Source organism: Macadamia integrifolia, chromosome 13, assembly GCF_013358625.1.
Source record: "Macadamia integrifolia cultivar HAES 741 chromosome 13, SCU_Mint_v3, whole genome shotgun sequence".
NCBI classification, from domain to species: Eukaryota; Viridiplantae; Streptophyta; class Magnoliopsida; order Proteales; family Proteaceae; genus Macadamia; species Macadamia integrifolia.
The window spans coordinates 23,463,652-23,482,047 of NC_056569.1; the positions used below are offsets into that span (position 1 = coordinate 23,463,652).

The following is an 18,396-nucleotide window of genomic DNA, read 5'->3' on the forward strand; positions in this document are numbered from 1 at the left end:
CTTAGCATTATACCACAAGAAAAAATGTAAAGTAAAAAATAAAGTCTTTTTCGTCTAAGGAAGGATTGGCACACCACCTATGGTAAGCCAGTTGGTGGGCACACAAATGGGTAGGGATGTCAATCGGTTAGGCTCGGGCCAGGCAGGCTTGGTTGTTTGCACTGTAACCTATCTATTAATGGAATAAGTTGGATTCGGTCAGGTTTTGGGTTTTAATTGGGTTTTACTATTGGGCCTTAAACGGGTTAATGCACCATTAAAGTCTTAAATTTGCTTTAATTATCTTAAGACTTTAGAAATTTTAATATATTTATTAAATAATCAATAATTTATAAAATACTTGACACTTATTTACATTCAATAATTTGTAAATATATATATATACTTTATTCTAAAAAAAATTATATAGGTCGGGTTTGTACACGATCGGGTGACTATCGGGCTTACAACATGCTTCGAGAACGATCGATTATGAACAGACTAAGCTTTAGCATGACACATTTATTAATAAGATTGGTCTCGATCGGGTTCGGCCATGCCTAAAATTGACACTCCTACCAATGGGGGAGCAGGGTCATTTCAAAGGGACATGCACCCCAATTTTGACATAATCTATTTTCTTATGAGGATGAAACTTATGTATGCAAATTTAAAAATTGGAAGAAAAAAACGTTATCTGCTGGCATAGGTACACACCTAAACACAACGATATGGAATGACCGTGCTGCGTTGAAGATGCTTGCGCCACCAGGTAACATTCTCTTTCCTTTAAAATGTTAGACACTTTCCTTTAATTGCCCCTTCTCTTATATCTGATTTTTTTTTTTTTTGTTGGTTAATGGTATAAATGGTTATAAAAATATAAAAATAGTTTGAAAATGATTTATCTTTGCTATGCCATTTTTATGAGTACATTTTTTTTTTTTTTTTGGTGGAGGGGGGTTTGGAAGGGGGTTTAGTAGAATTCGATTGATAGTATTTACCCTCCTCAAAAAATATGCTTACACTAAAAGGGCAAAAGACAGGAAGAGATTACAAATTATTTTACACTGTTTGGGGTGTCAATAAGAAAACCCCCCATTACGGTGGTGTCAAATAATTAATAATTTTATTATTTCTCCCTTTATTATATATAATAAGGGATAAAGTTTATGTCCGTGAGTGGCCCTTGGGCCACAGACACAAGGGGCAGAAGGACTATCGTGCCCTCCTAGAGACACGTGTCCTTGTTTCTAGATGCATGGGTCGTTCGAGGATAGAGAAAACACTTGCCCATATAATATATATATATATATATATATATATTAGTGAGGGAGGATCTTGTCATTCCATGTGTATACTTTAAAAAAAAGAAGCAACAAGACTATGAACAATTTTGGTAATGACATGGTAAGTCATTTTCAAATTATTTTAAAAATATTTTTTTTTATTTTTTACTTTAAAATTTGTTAAAAATAAAATAAAAGACAATCAAAAGAATATGTCAAGTTCTAAATACACTTATAAGCGATCTCTACATCAAATGTCACTACTATGATGTTTTAAAGGTTTACTCATGCTTATTTGTTGTTAGTGCAAATTTGATTAGCCACATGGTTAGGGTTTTTTGTCATTCACACCCATCCATGTAACATGTTGTTGAGTGAAAACATTATTTGCAGTGAGTGCGAGGTGCAGTGGGCATCAGATGGCCAAGATGACCTCGAGGCGCATGCTTAGATGCTTTCGACCATCTAATGCTCATTGCATCGTTGCACTTACTACAGAGAATAATCGTTCTGGTATTGAGGGGAGAGATTTCTTACTTGCAAGTATTTCCTATAAAAATTGGAAGAAAAAAAAAGACTTTATAAGTTATTAATCATTGGACTCATAAGGCAAAAGATTAAAGGTACAAGTGATTGATTCTAGAGGTTGAGTTTTGTCGCCATGGTCATTACATCTGTTTCATCATTTATTTCTTGGAGATTAGTAAGAATGTGTTTGATTGGTAAGAAAAGGAAAGAAAGGAAAGAGGGAAAAAAAAAAAAAAAAACATCACTCCCCTCCCCCAAATTAAGGCGAAATATCAATTTTACCCACCCCCTTTATAAAAATATCACTCTCCTCCCCTACAAGAAAAATATGCTATCTATCAACCCCAACTGTTATATTTGGTTGTTAAGTCAAGTGACATTTTTTTATAATCCCCAAAATACCCCCTATTTGTGTAATACCAAAACTACCCTTATCTTAAGTGAAAGCCCCCATCGAATGAAAACCCCTTTCCCTCTCTGAAAAATTGTTCGAAACCGTAAGGGGCCTAAGTGTGATTTGAAGCTTGAAGACCTCAGGTTTTGGCCATTGCAAGTTCTCTCTGAATTGTCTTCAATCGCTGCAAGTTCTTGCAATACGGTACCCATCCTTCAATCGTTGTAAGTTCTTCCCTCATTATCGCTGAACCGAAGGTTCTCTCTGTTGCATAGGTAAGATACCCCCAAAAGTTAGAAGGAGAGCCAGTGAGAATATTTTGGGTTTGAATTGAGGGAATTTCTGATTATCCATTTTGCAATATGCAGGGCAGGCGAATGCATGCATAATGGTACCATAAACACCGTCTGAACTTGCAAATGACAAACATTAGAGTCCATGAAATTACAATACCAGAAGATAAATGAAATATACTAGTTCTCAAACACTTCACCCCTCCGCCCAACACTAGAAAGAAAAAGTAAGTGTTTAAGTGTAGCTTCCATCTTTGTGACTGTGCCTTTATTTTTAGAAGGGGAGGGGGGTGGGTTGGTTAAACTTGATATCTTCTTCCATTTGTTAACCTATTTATCTTACCATCAATATGTAGTTTCACCATTTGTGACCAGAAGAAAATTTTATCGCCTCAAGGGTTGTAGTTTGGGGGCACATGCTCTGAAACTGATGAAAATAAGTAACAATCAAATGTAGATACGAGAACCAAGATTATAGACTAAGAAAATGAAGATTGTGCTGTGGGATTTACAAACCAGGCACTATGGGACCATCAATTTCCATAATAGTCTTGTTTATCTTTATTTTGGTGGTTGATTTAAAGTTTTCAAGCTTCAAATCGAACTTAGGGCTCCTTACGGTTTTCGACAATTTTTTAGAGAAAGAGGAAAAGGGGTTTTCATTCAATGGAGGGCTTTCACTTAAGATAAGGGTAGTTTTGGTATTACACATATAAGGGGGTATTTTAGGGATTATAAAATAATTTAACTTGACTTAATAGCCAAATCTAATAATTGGGGTGGTTAGGTAGCATCTTTTTTTTGCAAGGGAGGGGAGTGATATTTTTGAAAAGGTGATGGGTCAAATTGATATTTTAAAAAAGATGATGGGTCAAATTAATATTTCACCTTAGCCCAGGGAAAAACAGCGATGTTTATCCAAAAAAAAAAAAAAAAAAGAGAGAGAGAATTGTGTTTCAAAATCCATTCTAGACCCAGAATCAATTACGGTAATGCATTCCAAAAATTTCAAACTAAACATGGGCTCGAACCCAGTAGGACCCAATGGATGTAACGTTCGATCCGCCGGAGACCGACTGAGGGCCTAGGCGAGGACTCAAAGGAGAGACCCTGCTTTCCCATTTGGCGGCTTCGGCCACCGCTGCGACGTGCGATCCGCCGGAGAATCCTCTCAGAAACTACCTTACCAATACTGCCCCATCCTGTCTTTGATCTTAAAAACAAGGCGATTTAGAACGCCTGAACTTGTTTCTGTGTGCAAGTGCTTTAAAGTTTCTGGGCTTCAAGTGCGCCATGGCCTCTGCAATAGAATCAGACCCCTCATTAGGGTTTCTAAGATGAAAAGATACAGAGGTGAAACTCCCTCGACCTACGAGGGTCAAGAATAAAACTCCTGCTCCTGTTCAGATTACCGCAGAGCAGATTCTCAGGGAAGCTCGTGAACGTCAAGAAGCGGAGATCAGACCAACGAAGCAAAAGATAACCGACTCGGCTAAGCTTTCCGATTACCGCTTGCGTAAGCGCAAAGAACTCGAAGACCTAATTCGCAGAGTACGATGGAACATCGGCGTGTGGATCAGTACACACAATGGGAGGAATCCCAGAAGGATTTTGCTCGTGCTCGATCGATTTGGGAACGAGCGTTGGAGGTCGATTGTTGAAACCACACACTTTGGTTGAAGTATGCCGAAGTGAAGATGAAGAACAAATTCATCAATCATGCCAGGAACGTTTGGGACCGAGCTGTTACTCTTCTCCCTCGTGTCGATCAGCTTTGGTACAAGTACATACACATGGAGGAGATGCTTGGCAATGTCGCTGGTGCTCGACAGATTTTCGAGCGCTGGATGAAGTGGATGCTGGACTAGCAAGGTTGGCTCTCCTTCATTAAATTCGAGCTTCGCTACAATGAGATTGAGCGAGCTAGGGCGATATTCGAAAGGTTTGTGTGGTGTCACCCTAGAGTTGGAGCTTGGATTCGGTATGCCAAATTCGAGATGAAAAATGGAGAGGTGCCTAGAGCTAGAAATTGCTATGAGAGGGCTGTTGAGAAATTGGCAGATGACGAGGAGGCTGAAAAATTGTTTGTGGCATTTGCAGAGTTCGAAGAACGGTGTAAGGAGACAGAGAGGTAGGTGCATTTATAAATATGCACTTGACCACATACCCAAGGGAAGGGCAGAGGATCTCTATAGAAAGTTTGTTGCATTTGAGAAGCAGTATGGTGATAGGGAGGGAATAGAGGATACCATTGTGGGAAAGAGGAGGTTAGAAAGAACCCTCTTAACTACAATTCATGGTTTGACTACATCCGTCTAGAAGAAAGTGTGGAAAATAAGGACCGGATCAGGGAAGTCTATGAGCATGCTATCACAAATGTTCCTCCGGCTGCAGAGAAGCGTTACTGGCAGCGGTATATTTACTTATGGTAGGTTTCCTGATGATCTTGATCTTAAAATGGCCATATTACAAGTTCCCTCTTAGTTCTATTCAGCTTGTACTGGTAGATGCTTGGTCATTTAATGTATGTGTTTAAATACAGGATTAATTATGCTTTTTATGAGGAGCTTGATGCACAGGATATGGAGAGAACAAGAGAAGTCTACAGGTATTTTTTGCTTTCAAGTAGTATTTTTCCCCTTCCTAACAAAGTAAACATTGGCTCCTACTGCCTTATTGTTGCCCATTATGTTCATCAGTGTAAATAGTTTAACGGAACTGATGAGTACGAAAATGGCACTTACATAAGTAGAAGATGGTTATTGATCAATGGAGGATAAATTGCCCCTTCTCTTTGTGTTTGCAAATTCATTTGCTTTGGTTGTCTATGAACTTTATTGTAAGCACTCAAATCCTCTTACATTAATGCAAAGTTTCCGCCCCATTAAACTGATGACTCAAATATTCCCATTTTCTTTGATCAGTATAGATAATCTCTCTTCTTAAATTCACTAGCAAACACCCGTGCAATGGAAAATTGTTTTATAAATGTTTAATTTAAATTAAAAGTGAAAAAAAAAACCCATCCACAAACTATTCAGAAGGTTTACATAATTCAAATGTAGAAGAGTACTAAAAAAATTTAATATAAAATATGTTTATTAGTTTGGAAATAAATTAGTAAACATATAATGTAGTAATTAATGGTCCATTGTGAGAGGCTCATATGGTTAGCCCCCTTGAAATGTGAATATTTTGCCAAGTGACCTAAAGGTCCCCTGCGCTGGCTCACATGTCAAATTTGAGCCCAAATAGGGTTAGCAACAACAACTCAGCCTTATCCCAACTAAACGGGGTTGGCTACGTGGATCCTTGCCCTCCAATCAGCTTTGTTCAATGTCATACTTGATACAAGGCATAAACTATGCATGCATTTCCTCACCACTTCTCCTAGGGCCATTTTAGGTTTGTCTGTGGCCCTTTTAGTTCCTTCCATCTCAATCAAATCATTCATCTGTATTGGAGCATCCAAAAGCCTCTGTTGAATATGGTCATGCCACCTCAAACGACTTTCTTATAACTATAGTTGTCACGGCGTCGCCTAGGCGGCGATTTGGCATCTTGGCGGAAATTTGAGGCATGGCAGTACAACGATTTATGGGAGTCACGATTGGCGGCCGCCATGGTCGTATAGGTGGCGCCATGGACTCCATCGCATGCCTATTATACTAATTGATCACCTTTTGTATTGTTTTTTTTTTTTACTTGCTATTAGGTGAAATAGAAAAGAGACCCTCGAAGTCTCTCGAGTCTCAACTATCAATTTCTCAAATTGAAAGTCGAAAACCCTTGAAGCTTCCGCCTGCGATTGCGAGTGAGCTTCTCCTTCTCCGGCAGTGAACCTGAACCCTCGAAGCTTCCGCCTGCGACTGCGAGTGACCTTCTCCTTCTCCGGCAGATTGGCAGTGAACTTGAACCCTCGAAGCTTCCGCCTGTGACTGCGAGTGACCTTCTCCTTCTCCTTCTCCTTCTCCTTCTCCTTCTCCATTAGTGAACCTGAACCCTCGAAGCTTCCGTCTGCGACCGCGAGTGACGTCCTCCTCCTTATCCGGCAGGAAGACGAAGGTAAGGGGCCTAAGGGCTTGCGATGTCTTTCTCCTTCTCCTTCTCCTTCTTCGTCTTCTTCATCTTATTCTTCTCTGCTTCTTTTTCTTCTTCTTCTTCTTCTTCTTCTTCTTGAGTCCTTCTCTCCTCCTTTGTCTTCTGCTTCTTATTCTTCTTCTTCTCTGCTAGTCTGCTGCTCTGCTTCTCTTTCTCCTTCTTTGTTCCTGACTTCCTTCTTCTCTTCTTCTCTTCTTCTCTTCTTCTCTCCTTCTCTCCTCTTATGTCTTCTGATTCTTCTTCTTCTTCTTCTTCTTCTTCTCTGCTTCTCTTTCTCCTTCTTCTTCTTCTCTGCTTCTCTTTCTCCTTCTTCTTCTTCAGTTCTTCTCCTTCTCTGTTCCTTCTTCTCTTCTTCTCTCCTTCTCAGTTCTCTCCTCCGTCTTCTGCTGCTGAATTCTTCTTCTTCTTCTTTGCTTCTCTTTCTCCTTCTTCTTCAGTTCTTCTCCTTCTCTGTTCCTTCTTCTCATCTTCTCTCCTTCTCAGTTCTCTCCTCCTTCTTCGTCTTCTGCTTTTGAATTCTGATTCTTCTTCTTCTCTGCTTCTCTTTCTCCTTCTCCTTCTTCTTCTTCTTCTTCTTCTTCTTCTTCTTCTCTCCTTCTCTCCTTCTCTCCTTCTCTCCTCTTATGTCTTCTGATTCTTCTTCTTCTTCTTCTTCTTCTTCTTCTCTGCTTCTCTTTCTCCTTCTTCTTCTTCAGTTCTTCTCCTTCTCTGTTCCTTCTTCTCTTCTTCTCTCCTTCTCAGTTCTCTCCTCCGTCTTCTGCTGCTGAATTCTTCTTCTTCTCCTTCTCCTTCTTCTTCTTCTTCTTCTTCAGTTCTTCTCCTTCTCGGTTCCTTCTTCTATGGTTAATGTTTCATAACAGCATAAATAGAAATATAGAATTAGTTCTGAATCGAAGTATTGGATTGCTTGTTTTACTGCCTTATTTTAATCCTTTCTTGGATCACTTGTTAAGTTGCTTCTGACTACTGATTTGAATTTTTTTTGGATTTTGATGTTGTTCTATTGGTTTTTGGTTAACATATATGTTAATGTTACTGTTTAACAAGTGTTTATCTTTACAACTTGTATAGTTGTATACTTAATGTTAATGTTACTGTTTAACATACTCTACTACTCTGTTTTATATATTATAACTTGAATACTTGATGTTATCATGTTAATGTTATTGGTTAACACTTAACATACTTTGTTACTCTGTTTTGTAATTTGTAGGATAATAGGACTATAGGAGTTCATAATGGATGGTACGGTTGGTTTTATATGTTATAGGGTATATATTCTAGACTCGCAGCATGCTAAATAACTTTAAAAAATAGGGAAAATAAAAAAGTAGCATACTTAAATAATTTTAAAAAATAGGAAAAATAAAAAATGACACATGGGTGATTTGACCGCCATGGCAACGCCAAAACGGGCGATTCATTGCCAAATCGATTAGCCACCCCTCCACCTCCTTGGATCGATTTGACGCCGTGACAACTATGCTCATTACTCTTATTATGTATCGGAGTTACTCCCAAATCAGCCTTAATATTATCATTCCTTACTTTATCCTTCGCAGTTTTGCCACGCATCTATATCAACATCCTCATCTCCGCTGCACTGAGTTTATCTACATGATCCTTCTTAACTGCCTAACACTCTATGGCATACATTATAGCCAGTCGTATGACAGTCCTATAATTTCCTTAAGTTTTAAAGGAATATATCGATCACACAATATTTTGGACGCACTTTGCCACTTCATTCATCGTATTTTAATTCTCTGTGAAACATCATCCTCTATATCACCCCCACATTTATTTATGATTGAACCCAAATACCTAAAATAATCACTTTGCGGTACCTCTCTCTCTCTCTCGTCAATTTTCACGTCATTTTCTTTCATAGTGTAACTAAAGTTACACACCATGTACTCCATATTCATTTTACTTATCTTCAAACTTTTGATTCCCAAGTTAATCTCCATAACTCCAACTGGGCTTTAATCCTTGCTTTTGTTTCATCCACCAAAACAATATCATCAACAAAAAACATACACCAAAGAACCTTATTTTGAAGGTCTCTAGTTAAATCATTCATGATAAAACCATAGTTATTAAGGCGGTGAAACAACCGAGGCTTTTGAGGGTCTTTCAGAGCGCCTTAGCGATAAGGCGGGCATAAGGCATCGTAATACTCAAATCCTAGTTGAATCCTACTACTCATATGCTAAATAAATATTAAAGGTTCATACTTCATACAAATGCAAGGTATTCATCTTCATCAATCATCAATCAGCATTCATCAATCATAATCATGATGATCATAAAATATTAACATATAATATATAAATACATAATTATGAAACAAAATTATAAATATAAAGAAAAGAAGACTTTAAATATACAAGTATTCATTACTAATATGTAAGGGCCCAACTTTGATCAATCCCAATAATTTTCAATTGCTAGGTATGAGAAACACACAGCTAACGTAAGAGGAAAGAGAAACACACAACATCACTATCACAATAAGTCAAAAGAGAAGACACTATTTGCAGAATAAATTTCTGGAAAGCAGACTTAGTGGAAGAACAGGAATCAACTGTGTTTGAAGAAACTGGTTCTTCTCACAGTAACTGCGTTTTGGCCCCAAACTACACTACCAGAATTGCCCCTTTGTTTTAATACACCACCCACTTTTAGGCTCAAAGGTTCAGGAATGAGGGAGATTAAACTCCTCTCCCTCTGTCTAGTCTGCCACTCAAAACAGAGTATAACCAGTAAATACAGAAAATTTCAAACGACTGAGGAAGTATAGGAAGAAGAAATCGAATAAATAGAAGAAAAGAATTATGAGGCAAGAAGAAAGAAGGGGGATAAAGGTAAGGGTGTGGAATGATTCTACTGCATCAGCAAGAGTCTTACAACTCTCATGGTCACACCATAGGTAAAAAAAAAAAAAAAACTATTAAGACTTGAGAGTCGTAAGACTGATGAACAGATGAAGATGAAAGAAGAAGGGAGAGAAAGAAGAAGAAAGAAAAAAAAAATTCTCACAAAGAAGATGAGAAAAATCAGAAAAATAAAAAAATAAACAACATACTTGGAGAGAGGGGAAGGAGCCTTCGCCAAAGGCCGCCAAAGAAGAATCGAAGGAGGAGGGACCGCTGGAGTGCTTCACCATTAGCTGTGGAGCGATTTGGGGTTTTGCGAGAATATCGTGTTTTTTTGGTAGAGTTTTAAGTCATTAGCTTTTAATCCAGTGTACCTCATGTGCATCAAAATTTATGCACCAGCCAATCATGAAGTCTATTTTGGAATATTTATAAATCAGCTGAAAAAACATTTTTTTTTTTAAAAGCCAATAAGGCGGTTGCCTTAGGTGCCTTATAGCGCCTTACAACATAAGACAATTGCCTTTCATACCCAACATAAAGCGGCTTACTGCCTTTATCTCTCTCGAGCGCATTAGCGCCTTACTAGCACCTTACCAACGCCTTAATAATTATGGATAAAACACAAACAAATAAGGGCTTAAAGTTGATCCTTGGTGTAATTGGGAATTCATTACCTTGATCTCCCACAGTGGTTACACTAGTCACCACACCATCATATATATCTTTAATTATGTCCACATATTTATTTGAAACACTTCTTTAGTATTTGCCAGATTAACTCTCTGGGGACTTTGTCGTAAACTTTTTCTACGCTAATAAAGACCATATGAAGATCTTTTTTGTGATCGCTAAATCTTTCTATGAGTCTCCCAATTAAATAGTTTCTGTCGTGGATCTTCCTAGCAAAAAACCAAATTGATTGTTTATAATAGTAATTTCTTGTCTTAAGGTGGGTTTCATTAACCTTCTCCTATAATTTCATTGTATGACTCATAATGTTATGCCTTTATAGTTATTGCAACTTTGAGTATCACCTTTTTTTTTTTTTTTTTTGTAAATCAGAACCGCAATGCTTCTCCTCCATTTATCTGGCATTTTCCTTGTGTTCATAATCTTATTAAACGTCTTGGTTAGCCAAGATAAACTATGGATTCCTTAAAGATTTTTTTATTTTTTTAAAATTTTTATTTTTATTTTTATTTCAGACACCCTAATTTTTTGTACATATCTACGACATGTGGTATCTTGATGGGTAATATAATCTTTCAGTCCTCATCCCTTATTAGTACATTACCATCTTCATTTTTAATGCCAAAGTTCTAAATCTCGTTGAAACCAATGATATTTCAGGAAAACCAGGTATTTTTTTGGGCTATGTGGAATTCTTGGTTTTCGACCCCTATACAGTGTTTTTTTTTTGGGTACATGCTATTTTTTTTTCCTTTCAAAGCTAATCCATGAACTATTTCACAAATAGAACACCCAAAATGGTACTTATGGTGTTTTTCTCAGCTGTGTGGTACTTATTTATATTTTTTATTTCATTTACTTAAGATATTATTCATAAATAAGAAAATATCCCTTACTTGAATCCAATAAAAATAGTTAAAAATTCACCCCAGTTAAAGAACAAAAACCGAGTTTTTGGTTGTAGAGAGGCAATTTTCAACTTTCAAATACTGGGGTTTTTCTCAAGTATGAAAATTCCATAAATCTTATAATTGTAGAACATTGCTAAAATCCAAAAGTGCGGTAAAAAATTCATCATGATGCAATGATTGGCTTATGTGTCCATTTCTCTCTCCACAAATTCAATTTTTTGTTTTTGAATTTTTTATTTTATATTCTATTCATTTATGGACAGCCAAACTAAGCTTCCATGCGATTTTAACAACATTTGCGCAATTCAAATAAATTTTGATTGGAAAAAAAAAAAACCTTGGCCAATACAACTTAGATTTAAGCAATATTGGATTTGTTGGAATGAAAATAAATTTATGGACATCAAATTAAAAGATTATTTTACTGCTCCTTTAGTTTTTAGTAAAATTTTAAGATTAATGGAATTTCCAGATTTGAGAAAAATCCCAGCATTTAAAAGTTGAAAATCATTTCTACAATCGAAAATTCAGTTTTTGTTGTTGAACTAGGGGGGTTGACTTTTTTATCCTTTTGGAATTTGAATTTTTAACTATTTCTATTAGATTCAAATAAGGGGTATTTACTTATTTATGAATAATATCATAACTCATAAGTAAATGAAATAACAAATATAAAATCATTTACTTAAATGAAATTTGTCATAAATCAGTATCAAACCTTGCTCGATACCAGTAAGAGTGGTCTTTTACTCACAACTTAGATCTCAGTATTGCAGACCAGATTGGACACTGCCAATCCCAACCTGGATTGGATGTATCTGGCCATACTGGCTGTTCTTTGAGGGACAATTGGTGGTGGTCTGCCAGTTAACTGAATCTGTGCCGACTAATCCACCTCTTCCAACCCAGAGACTACACTGGTCTGTGTGCATCAAAACTTGAACTTCCTACACAATCACTGGTTAACAATTCAAAACAAATGTAAAATGTGATTATTAATTCATATCCCAATCATTGCTTTGCGGCTGCCAGTATAATATACTTTGAAGTGAAAGATCATGGACTTCCCTCTCTCTTGTGTATCTCTTTGTTGGCAAATGGTAATGGTTTTCATATGGGTAAATATTCCTTGGAATTCTGTCTCATTGAATTTTTGCATAGGGAGTGCCTTAAGCTGATTCCCCACGAGAAGTTCTCATTTGCCAAAATTTGGTTATTAGCTGCGCAATTTGAAATATGCCAGAAAAATCTGAAAGCTGCACGGCAAATACTAGGCAATGCAATTGGGAAGGCTCCTAAAGATAAGGTAGTCATTGTGTTTTTAATTCTGATAAACTATCATAGTTGGCGGTGGGTTTGTACTTATAGCTATGCCTATCAAAAACATATATTTAAGAAATATATCGAGATAGAGTTGCAGCTTGGAAATATTGATCGTTGCAGAAAACTATATGAGAAGTATTTGGAATGGGCTCCAGAGAACTGCTATGCATGGAGCAAACATGCGGAGCTGGAAAGGTCATTAAGCGAGACGGAGAGGGCTAGATCTATTTTCGAGCTTGCAATAGCCCAACATGCATTGGATATGCCAGAGTTATTGTGGAAGGTATGGTGTAGGCATTACTCTTTTTTTTTTTTTTTTTTTTGACGTTGGGTATAACTTTGAAGTTACAATTTTGGTTCTTGAATTGGAGTGCTTGCTGTTCAAAGTATTTTAGTATAGTGGCAGTTCTATTTCTGCCCTTTATTTTCAGAATTGCCCTAACTCATTTCTTTTTAAACTTCTTGTACAATTTCCCTGAACAATCACCGCACAATTATTGTCACTTGTTTTCATTGAGAATTTAACCAATAAGTATGGATAAGTAATTGTGTATGTTTACGCCCTCACCCTTTTTCAACACACACAACACACACTCATATATGAAGACACTCCTCCTACCTACTAAGTATTGTTCACTCAGTCTATGAAAAGGTACTAATTTATAATTTCAAAGTAGTGAGACTGCTTCCTCTTAATGCTACCCCTCTTGCTGAAATTCTAATTGCAATGATTTAGTTTTGGGAACTGAATAACGCCTAGCTCACTCTTTGGATGGATTTTTTAATTATTGAAGACCCAATAATGTAAGGGTATTGACTGAGCAATAACCCCCAAGAATATTCCCAGAACTCCAATCAAATAAAACACCTCAAACAGGGGAAACCAGGAAACCAGATTTAGAACAAAGCAGGAAACTGCTGTTGATTTCCAAGAACAGCAGTTATGGATCTCAGATGGACTCCAAACTGGGATCGAGTGGTCTTCTTGTGAATGTGAACAAATCCTCCAAATATGGCTTGTAACAGATCTGTGTACAGGCAGCAGCAGAGAATAGAAAACCCTGGCAGATAAAACTAGGGTTTGGGAGATTTCTTGTGGCAGGTTCAGCAGGCCTCCAAAGGCTCTCAAATCCTGGTCAAAGGCTCCTTTTGTGGCCAGGAACAAACCCTCAAAAGCCCAGGTGGAGCAGGCTACTGTAAGTGCCTGAACTGGAATTCGATAGGATGCTGAAAACCCTAGATTTGATGGAGATCGATTGGTGCCTTGTGATGGGATGGCTGTAGTCTTCTGCCCAGAAACTGTAGGTGACTTGAATGGCTTCAATTGGTCTTCAAATGCTGCTCTCAAGAACTGTTGATAATGGAAAAACAAAGAACAAGATAGGGATGGATGGGTGGATCGAATTGGAGTTGAGGGTGAATGGACTCTCAGTCCTGGGTTTCTCACCCTCAGCTCTCACAGCTGATTAACGCAACCTCTCTCAGGCAAATCTTCACAAAACAGCAAGAGAAAATTTCATTCAATCAATCGTATCTCCATTACATCTGATCAGCCATATATATAGGCTGTACCTTTGCTGATTACATTTAGGGAAGAGTTATCATAACCCAAATAGGAAAGTAAACCGAAGACGCCTATTATAAGTAACACTTAAGTCTTAAAGACCAAGTAACATTATTAATAGAAACCCTATCTCAACTATAACTAACTCTCTAACAAACCAAATTTCAACTATAACTGACTCACTAACTAACAAACAAGTCTCCAAAAATAACTAATTGAAAAACTGACTAACAAATTAAGCTACTGCTGCCCTGATCGAATTGATTCTTCTGTTGGCCCAAACTGAATCAAAGTAGGCCAGTTCGGTGGCCATTAATACTGGCCCTGAGCCTTCTTCCTTCTCTGTAGGTAATGCCAAATTGTGGGGCCATATCTACATCACCCAAAGGTGGGTATCTCATCATCAGTAAATCATTGGCTTCTGAAATATCTGCTTTTTATATGTTTATTCACAGCTGATATTATATTGATGCCTAATGTCACATCTTTGTATATAGACTAGCTCTTTGTTTCGTTACAGTTAATTTCTTCACTGGAGCAAATATCAATTAAAAATAAATAAAAAGAAAAACTGCGTATAGTGAAAATTGACGATAGTTATATTCCTTGGGCAACAGGCATATACATTGACTTTGACATATCAGAAGTTAATACGAAAGAACCAGGCAACTGTATGAAAGGCTGCTAGATCGAACCAAGGACTTAAAGGTGTGGATTAGTTACTCAAAGTTTGAAGCATCTCTTGCTTTGCAAGAGGACAAGGGTATGAACATGGCGGAGGAGAATGATTTGTCTTCCCTTCATGAACAGAAGAAGCAGTGCCTCCAGCATGCTAGAAGTAAGCAAGATGTATCGAGATATTGTTTTTGAAAGTTTGATGCATAGTTACAAACTTACAATCTAGATGTTGATCATTCTGTCATCCGCCAGGGGTCTTTGAAAGGGCAGTTAACTACTTCAGAACATCTGCACCTGAACCAAAAGAGGAAAGGGCCATGCTTTTGGAAGAGTGCCTTGACATGGAGAAGAGCTTTGGCACCATTGGAGATGAAAGTTTAGTCAAGAATAAGCTACCAAAGAAGCTCAAAAAGAAGAGGCCGATTGTATCTGAGGATGGTCCAGCTGGGTATGTCCAACTTTCTGTTGCTCTATTCTTTGAAAGGGTATTAGCATTGGCATATTTATTATCTGGTGAAACATATTCCTTGTCTTCTTTTGAGGGGTGAATGTGATGAAAGATATTCTAAGATGTGGGGGTTGGATGAATGGTTGCCATGCAAATGCTGCAACACAACCAACATCTCTTTCATTTGGTGTTGTTGGTCAAACAGCATGGGGCATCTAATTAATAATTTAACTTGCTTGATTTAAGCTACTTTTCTTCGGCAAATAAATGGGAAAATGTTCTAGCCGAGTTGGTCCTAATTTTGATGATCTGTGCAGTTTTGAAGAGTATTACGACTACCTCTTTCCAGAGGAAACTCAGGCTCCAAATCTCAAAATCTTGGAAGCAGCTTGCAAGTGGAAAAGGCAAAAAGTTGGTTCGGAGGACGATTCATAGGGAAATCCTCTTTCTGCCCTTAAATTCATGGAATTTTACACATTTTCTTTTGTTGCAACTTGATACTAATTTCTTAAGTACAGATGATGTTGCTTCATTTCCTTTTTGGAGTGGGGTTGTAGAAATGCTGTGCATTAAAAGGAAGGTGACCCTTTAAAAGTAGAAGTCAGTGATCGACTGAGTTCTTCACCACCTGAATGGTAACACCATTTACTGATCAGTGATGGGAGTTCACTCAGTTGTAATTATTTTGCTGGATGGATTCCTTCAATTGGTCTGCACGTCCTCTGCAACAGAAGCAAGCCGCCAGGGAACTACATGGACTTGGCTAATTCTCATTTTGGTGAGATTGTGTAGGGCAGCAAGAGTCTGAAATCTTATTTGTTTCCCCCATAGTAACATGTAGACTGGGTCATGTTGTCACCTTTATTTATTTTTTTGGGGGGGCGGGGGGGTGAACAAAGTCTAGTGAATACAGTAGAGTCGAATGATAGAGAGATCAGTCTACTTTATTGTCTGAGACTCTGAGTGCTGCAGGGGAGAGGACTTGAATGTAAGTATGAAACTGATTCACTGAAAGCAACTTTAGGCTGTCAATTTTTTATGTTATCATTGTGGATAAAACGTGGTAAGTGTTGCTGCACGCAATGTGACGAATACAAGGGGTTATGATAAATGGAAATACACTTTCAACCCGAGACAACCAACCAATACCTTTGGTTGCCTCATGAAAAATCTTTAGATCTCCTATCTTGAGAACCAAATACCAAGTATTGGTACTGTAAAGCCAACAAAAACCCCAGACAACCAAGGGAATTAGATTTTCTCTTTTAATAGACGCTTGTTTGTTTGTTCTGGTTTAAATTTGATAATCTCACATTTGGAGTCCTCTATCTCACGAGACCATTCACACCCATCAATGTATCATGCTGCGGAGGTGAGAGATTATTTTGATCCTCAGGGACAGTTTTTTGTTATCCGTAGCTATTACAATATGCTAGTTAGCATGTGTCTTGTGGAAGCTTAATTGCACCTATTTGGTCACATTTTTCTTTTTCTTTCTTTCAAGAGCAATAAAGGTGTGTTTGCTTGGTAAGAAAATAAAGGGGAAGTGTGGTTTCTACACTTGTGCAAGGGCCAATGGGAGTATATGAGGAAGTATTTATAAAAACATCACCCTTTCATGGGAGGTGGGTTGATTATTTAGCCCCCCATGTGTCTGGTTGTTGGGGCTTTCACTCTCCCACATAAAATATTTTCATTAAAATAAAATAAATTTTGACTAAAAATATAACAAAATAAAAAGAAAGACACAATCTCATCATGGCTTCATTAGTTTTTTTGTTTTCTTACGTTTTTCTTTTGTTTTCTTTCTATTTTAACCAAAGCTTGAGTTAATAATACATCTCACTAAACTTCCAATAAAAAATAAAATTCGATAAGAAAAAAATGCATTCAGTAGAAGACTATGCACAGCCTAGGGCTTCTGAACAATAAGTTCATAGAGTTAAACTGAACTTGAGTTCATATCCAATCATGGTTTCAAGTATAAGTATTGTATCAGTTGTATCGGCTATATTGTATTGGTATTAGCTAAGATTGATCTCCGATCTTTGACCGTTCTGGATCCATTACCCTTAACGATTTAGAGGTAAAACAGTAAAAAAATTATACTTTTTAAAAAACCAAGGGCAAAACCGACAAATAGTCACCGATCCGATCTGAATCGGTATAAACGGTTCAACTGGGGCTAACCCTTCTTGAACCAACTTGAAAACACTACATATAGATATGCAATAGATAAGGCTTAGCCCAAGACACTCCACGACAGCCACTCGTTCTTGAAGAGAAGAAAACCACTTGGGAGTCTGGTATTACTATCACAGGAGCAGAGAGAGAAAGAAAGACAGAGAGAATAGTAAGATGACAATAACCTGTGCCCTGAAATCTCATATTTCTTTGCCGATGCAATCTAACCTCAATAGGCCAACAGCTGAACCTACCACCGGTCTCATCCTTCCCCTCAAAACCAAGCCAAGAAGAAACCCTTCAGGTCCAAAACAACAAAGCCTAATTATAAAAAGGTTCACTGAGGAAAGCAACAGGGACAAGAAGAAGCCTCTCACCAGCTTCAGCTTCAAACCCGATGTCCCTAGACCTTCACAGAGAAGGACTGATGGGCTCCAAAGGTTTGTGATATTGGGTGCTGCTTCACTTGGGTTGGCAGTTCTACTTGCAGGGATAGAAGATGGGAATAAAGCCTTGGCTCTGGGTCCTGAAGGGCCTTTGGTAGAGGAGTTTTGGGACAATATGAGGAGATATGGTCTATATATTGTTACAGTGAGCACTGGAGTTATTTACACTGTGTTCCAGCCTATTCTGGAGCTTTTGAAGAACCCAATCACTGCAATTCTGGTCATAACCATCTTAGTTGGCAGCGTTTACATTGTTACCCAAGTGCTTTCAGCTATGGTTGGTGTCTCTAATTTTTCTTATGATTATGGCTATTAGTATTTAGAGTCATTTTGGATTAACAAATAGACTCTCTCTCTCTCTCTCTCTCTCTCTCTCTCTCTCTTTCTGTGTGTTTTTTTTTTTTTTTCTTTTATATATAATAAAATTCCAATCTACATAATATTATTTGTATTTAGAACTTAAAAATCAAGATGTGTTCATAGCACCTCTGCTGGGAATTAGGGACTCTATAGAGTCGGCAACGGTAGTTGGTAGTGGATAATTCTCTCTTAAAGCAAGCGACCAGAAATGGAATCTCCTCACACAGAAAATTGTGATGGAGAGAGCTCTAGGGAAAATCGGATGATCTGAACTCAAGCCCTCAACCATTGATATGGCCATATCCACAAAATCAATTGTTAAAAAA

General features: G+C 37.6%; 1 protein-coding gene and 1 pseudogene across 1 annotated transcript; both read left to right on the forward strand.

Moving 5' to 3' along the window:
• Positions 1-3,462: 3,462 nt before the first annotated feature.
• On the forward strand, positions 3,463-16,119 carry LOC122059884 (annotated as a pseudogene).
• A 1,204-nt stretch (positions 16,120-17,323) lies between these two features.
• LOC122059406 lies at positions 17,324-18,053 on the forward strand. The gene has a single exon (XM_042622178.1). The coding sequence runs from the start codon at positions 17,439-17,441 to the stop codon at positions 18,024-18,026; it is 588 nt and encodes a 195-aa protein (XP_042478112.1). The 5' UTR covers positions 17,324-17,438; the 3' UTR covers positions 18,027-18,053.
• The last annotated feature ends 343 nt before the right edge of the window (positions 18,054-18,396 follow it).

Excerpts from the sequence above, each read along its gene's own strand:
- LOC122059406 (XM_042622178.1), top strand. The coding sequence starts at position 17,439 with ATGACAATAACCTGTGCCCTGAAATCTCATATTTCTTTGCCGATGCAA.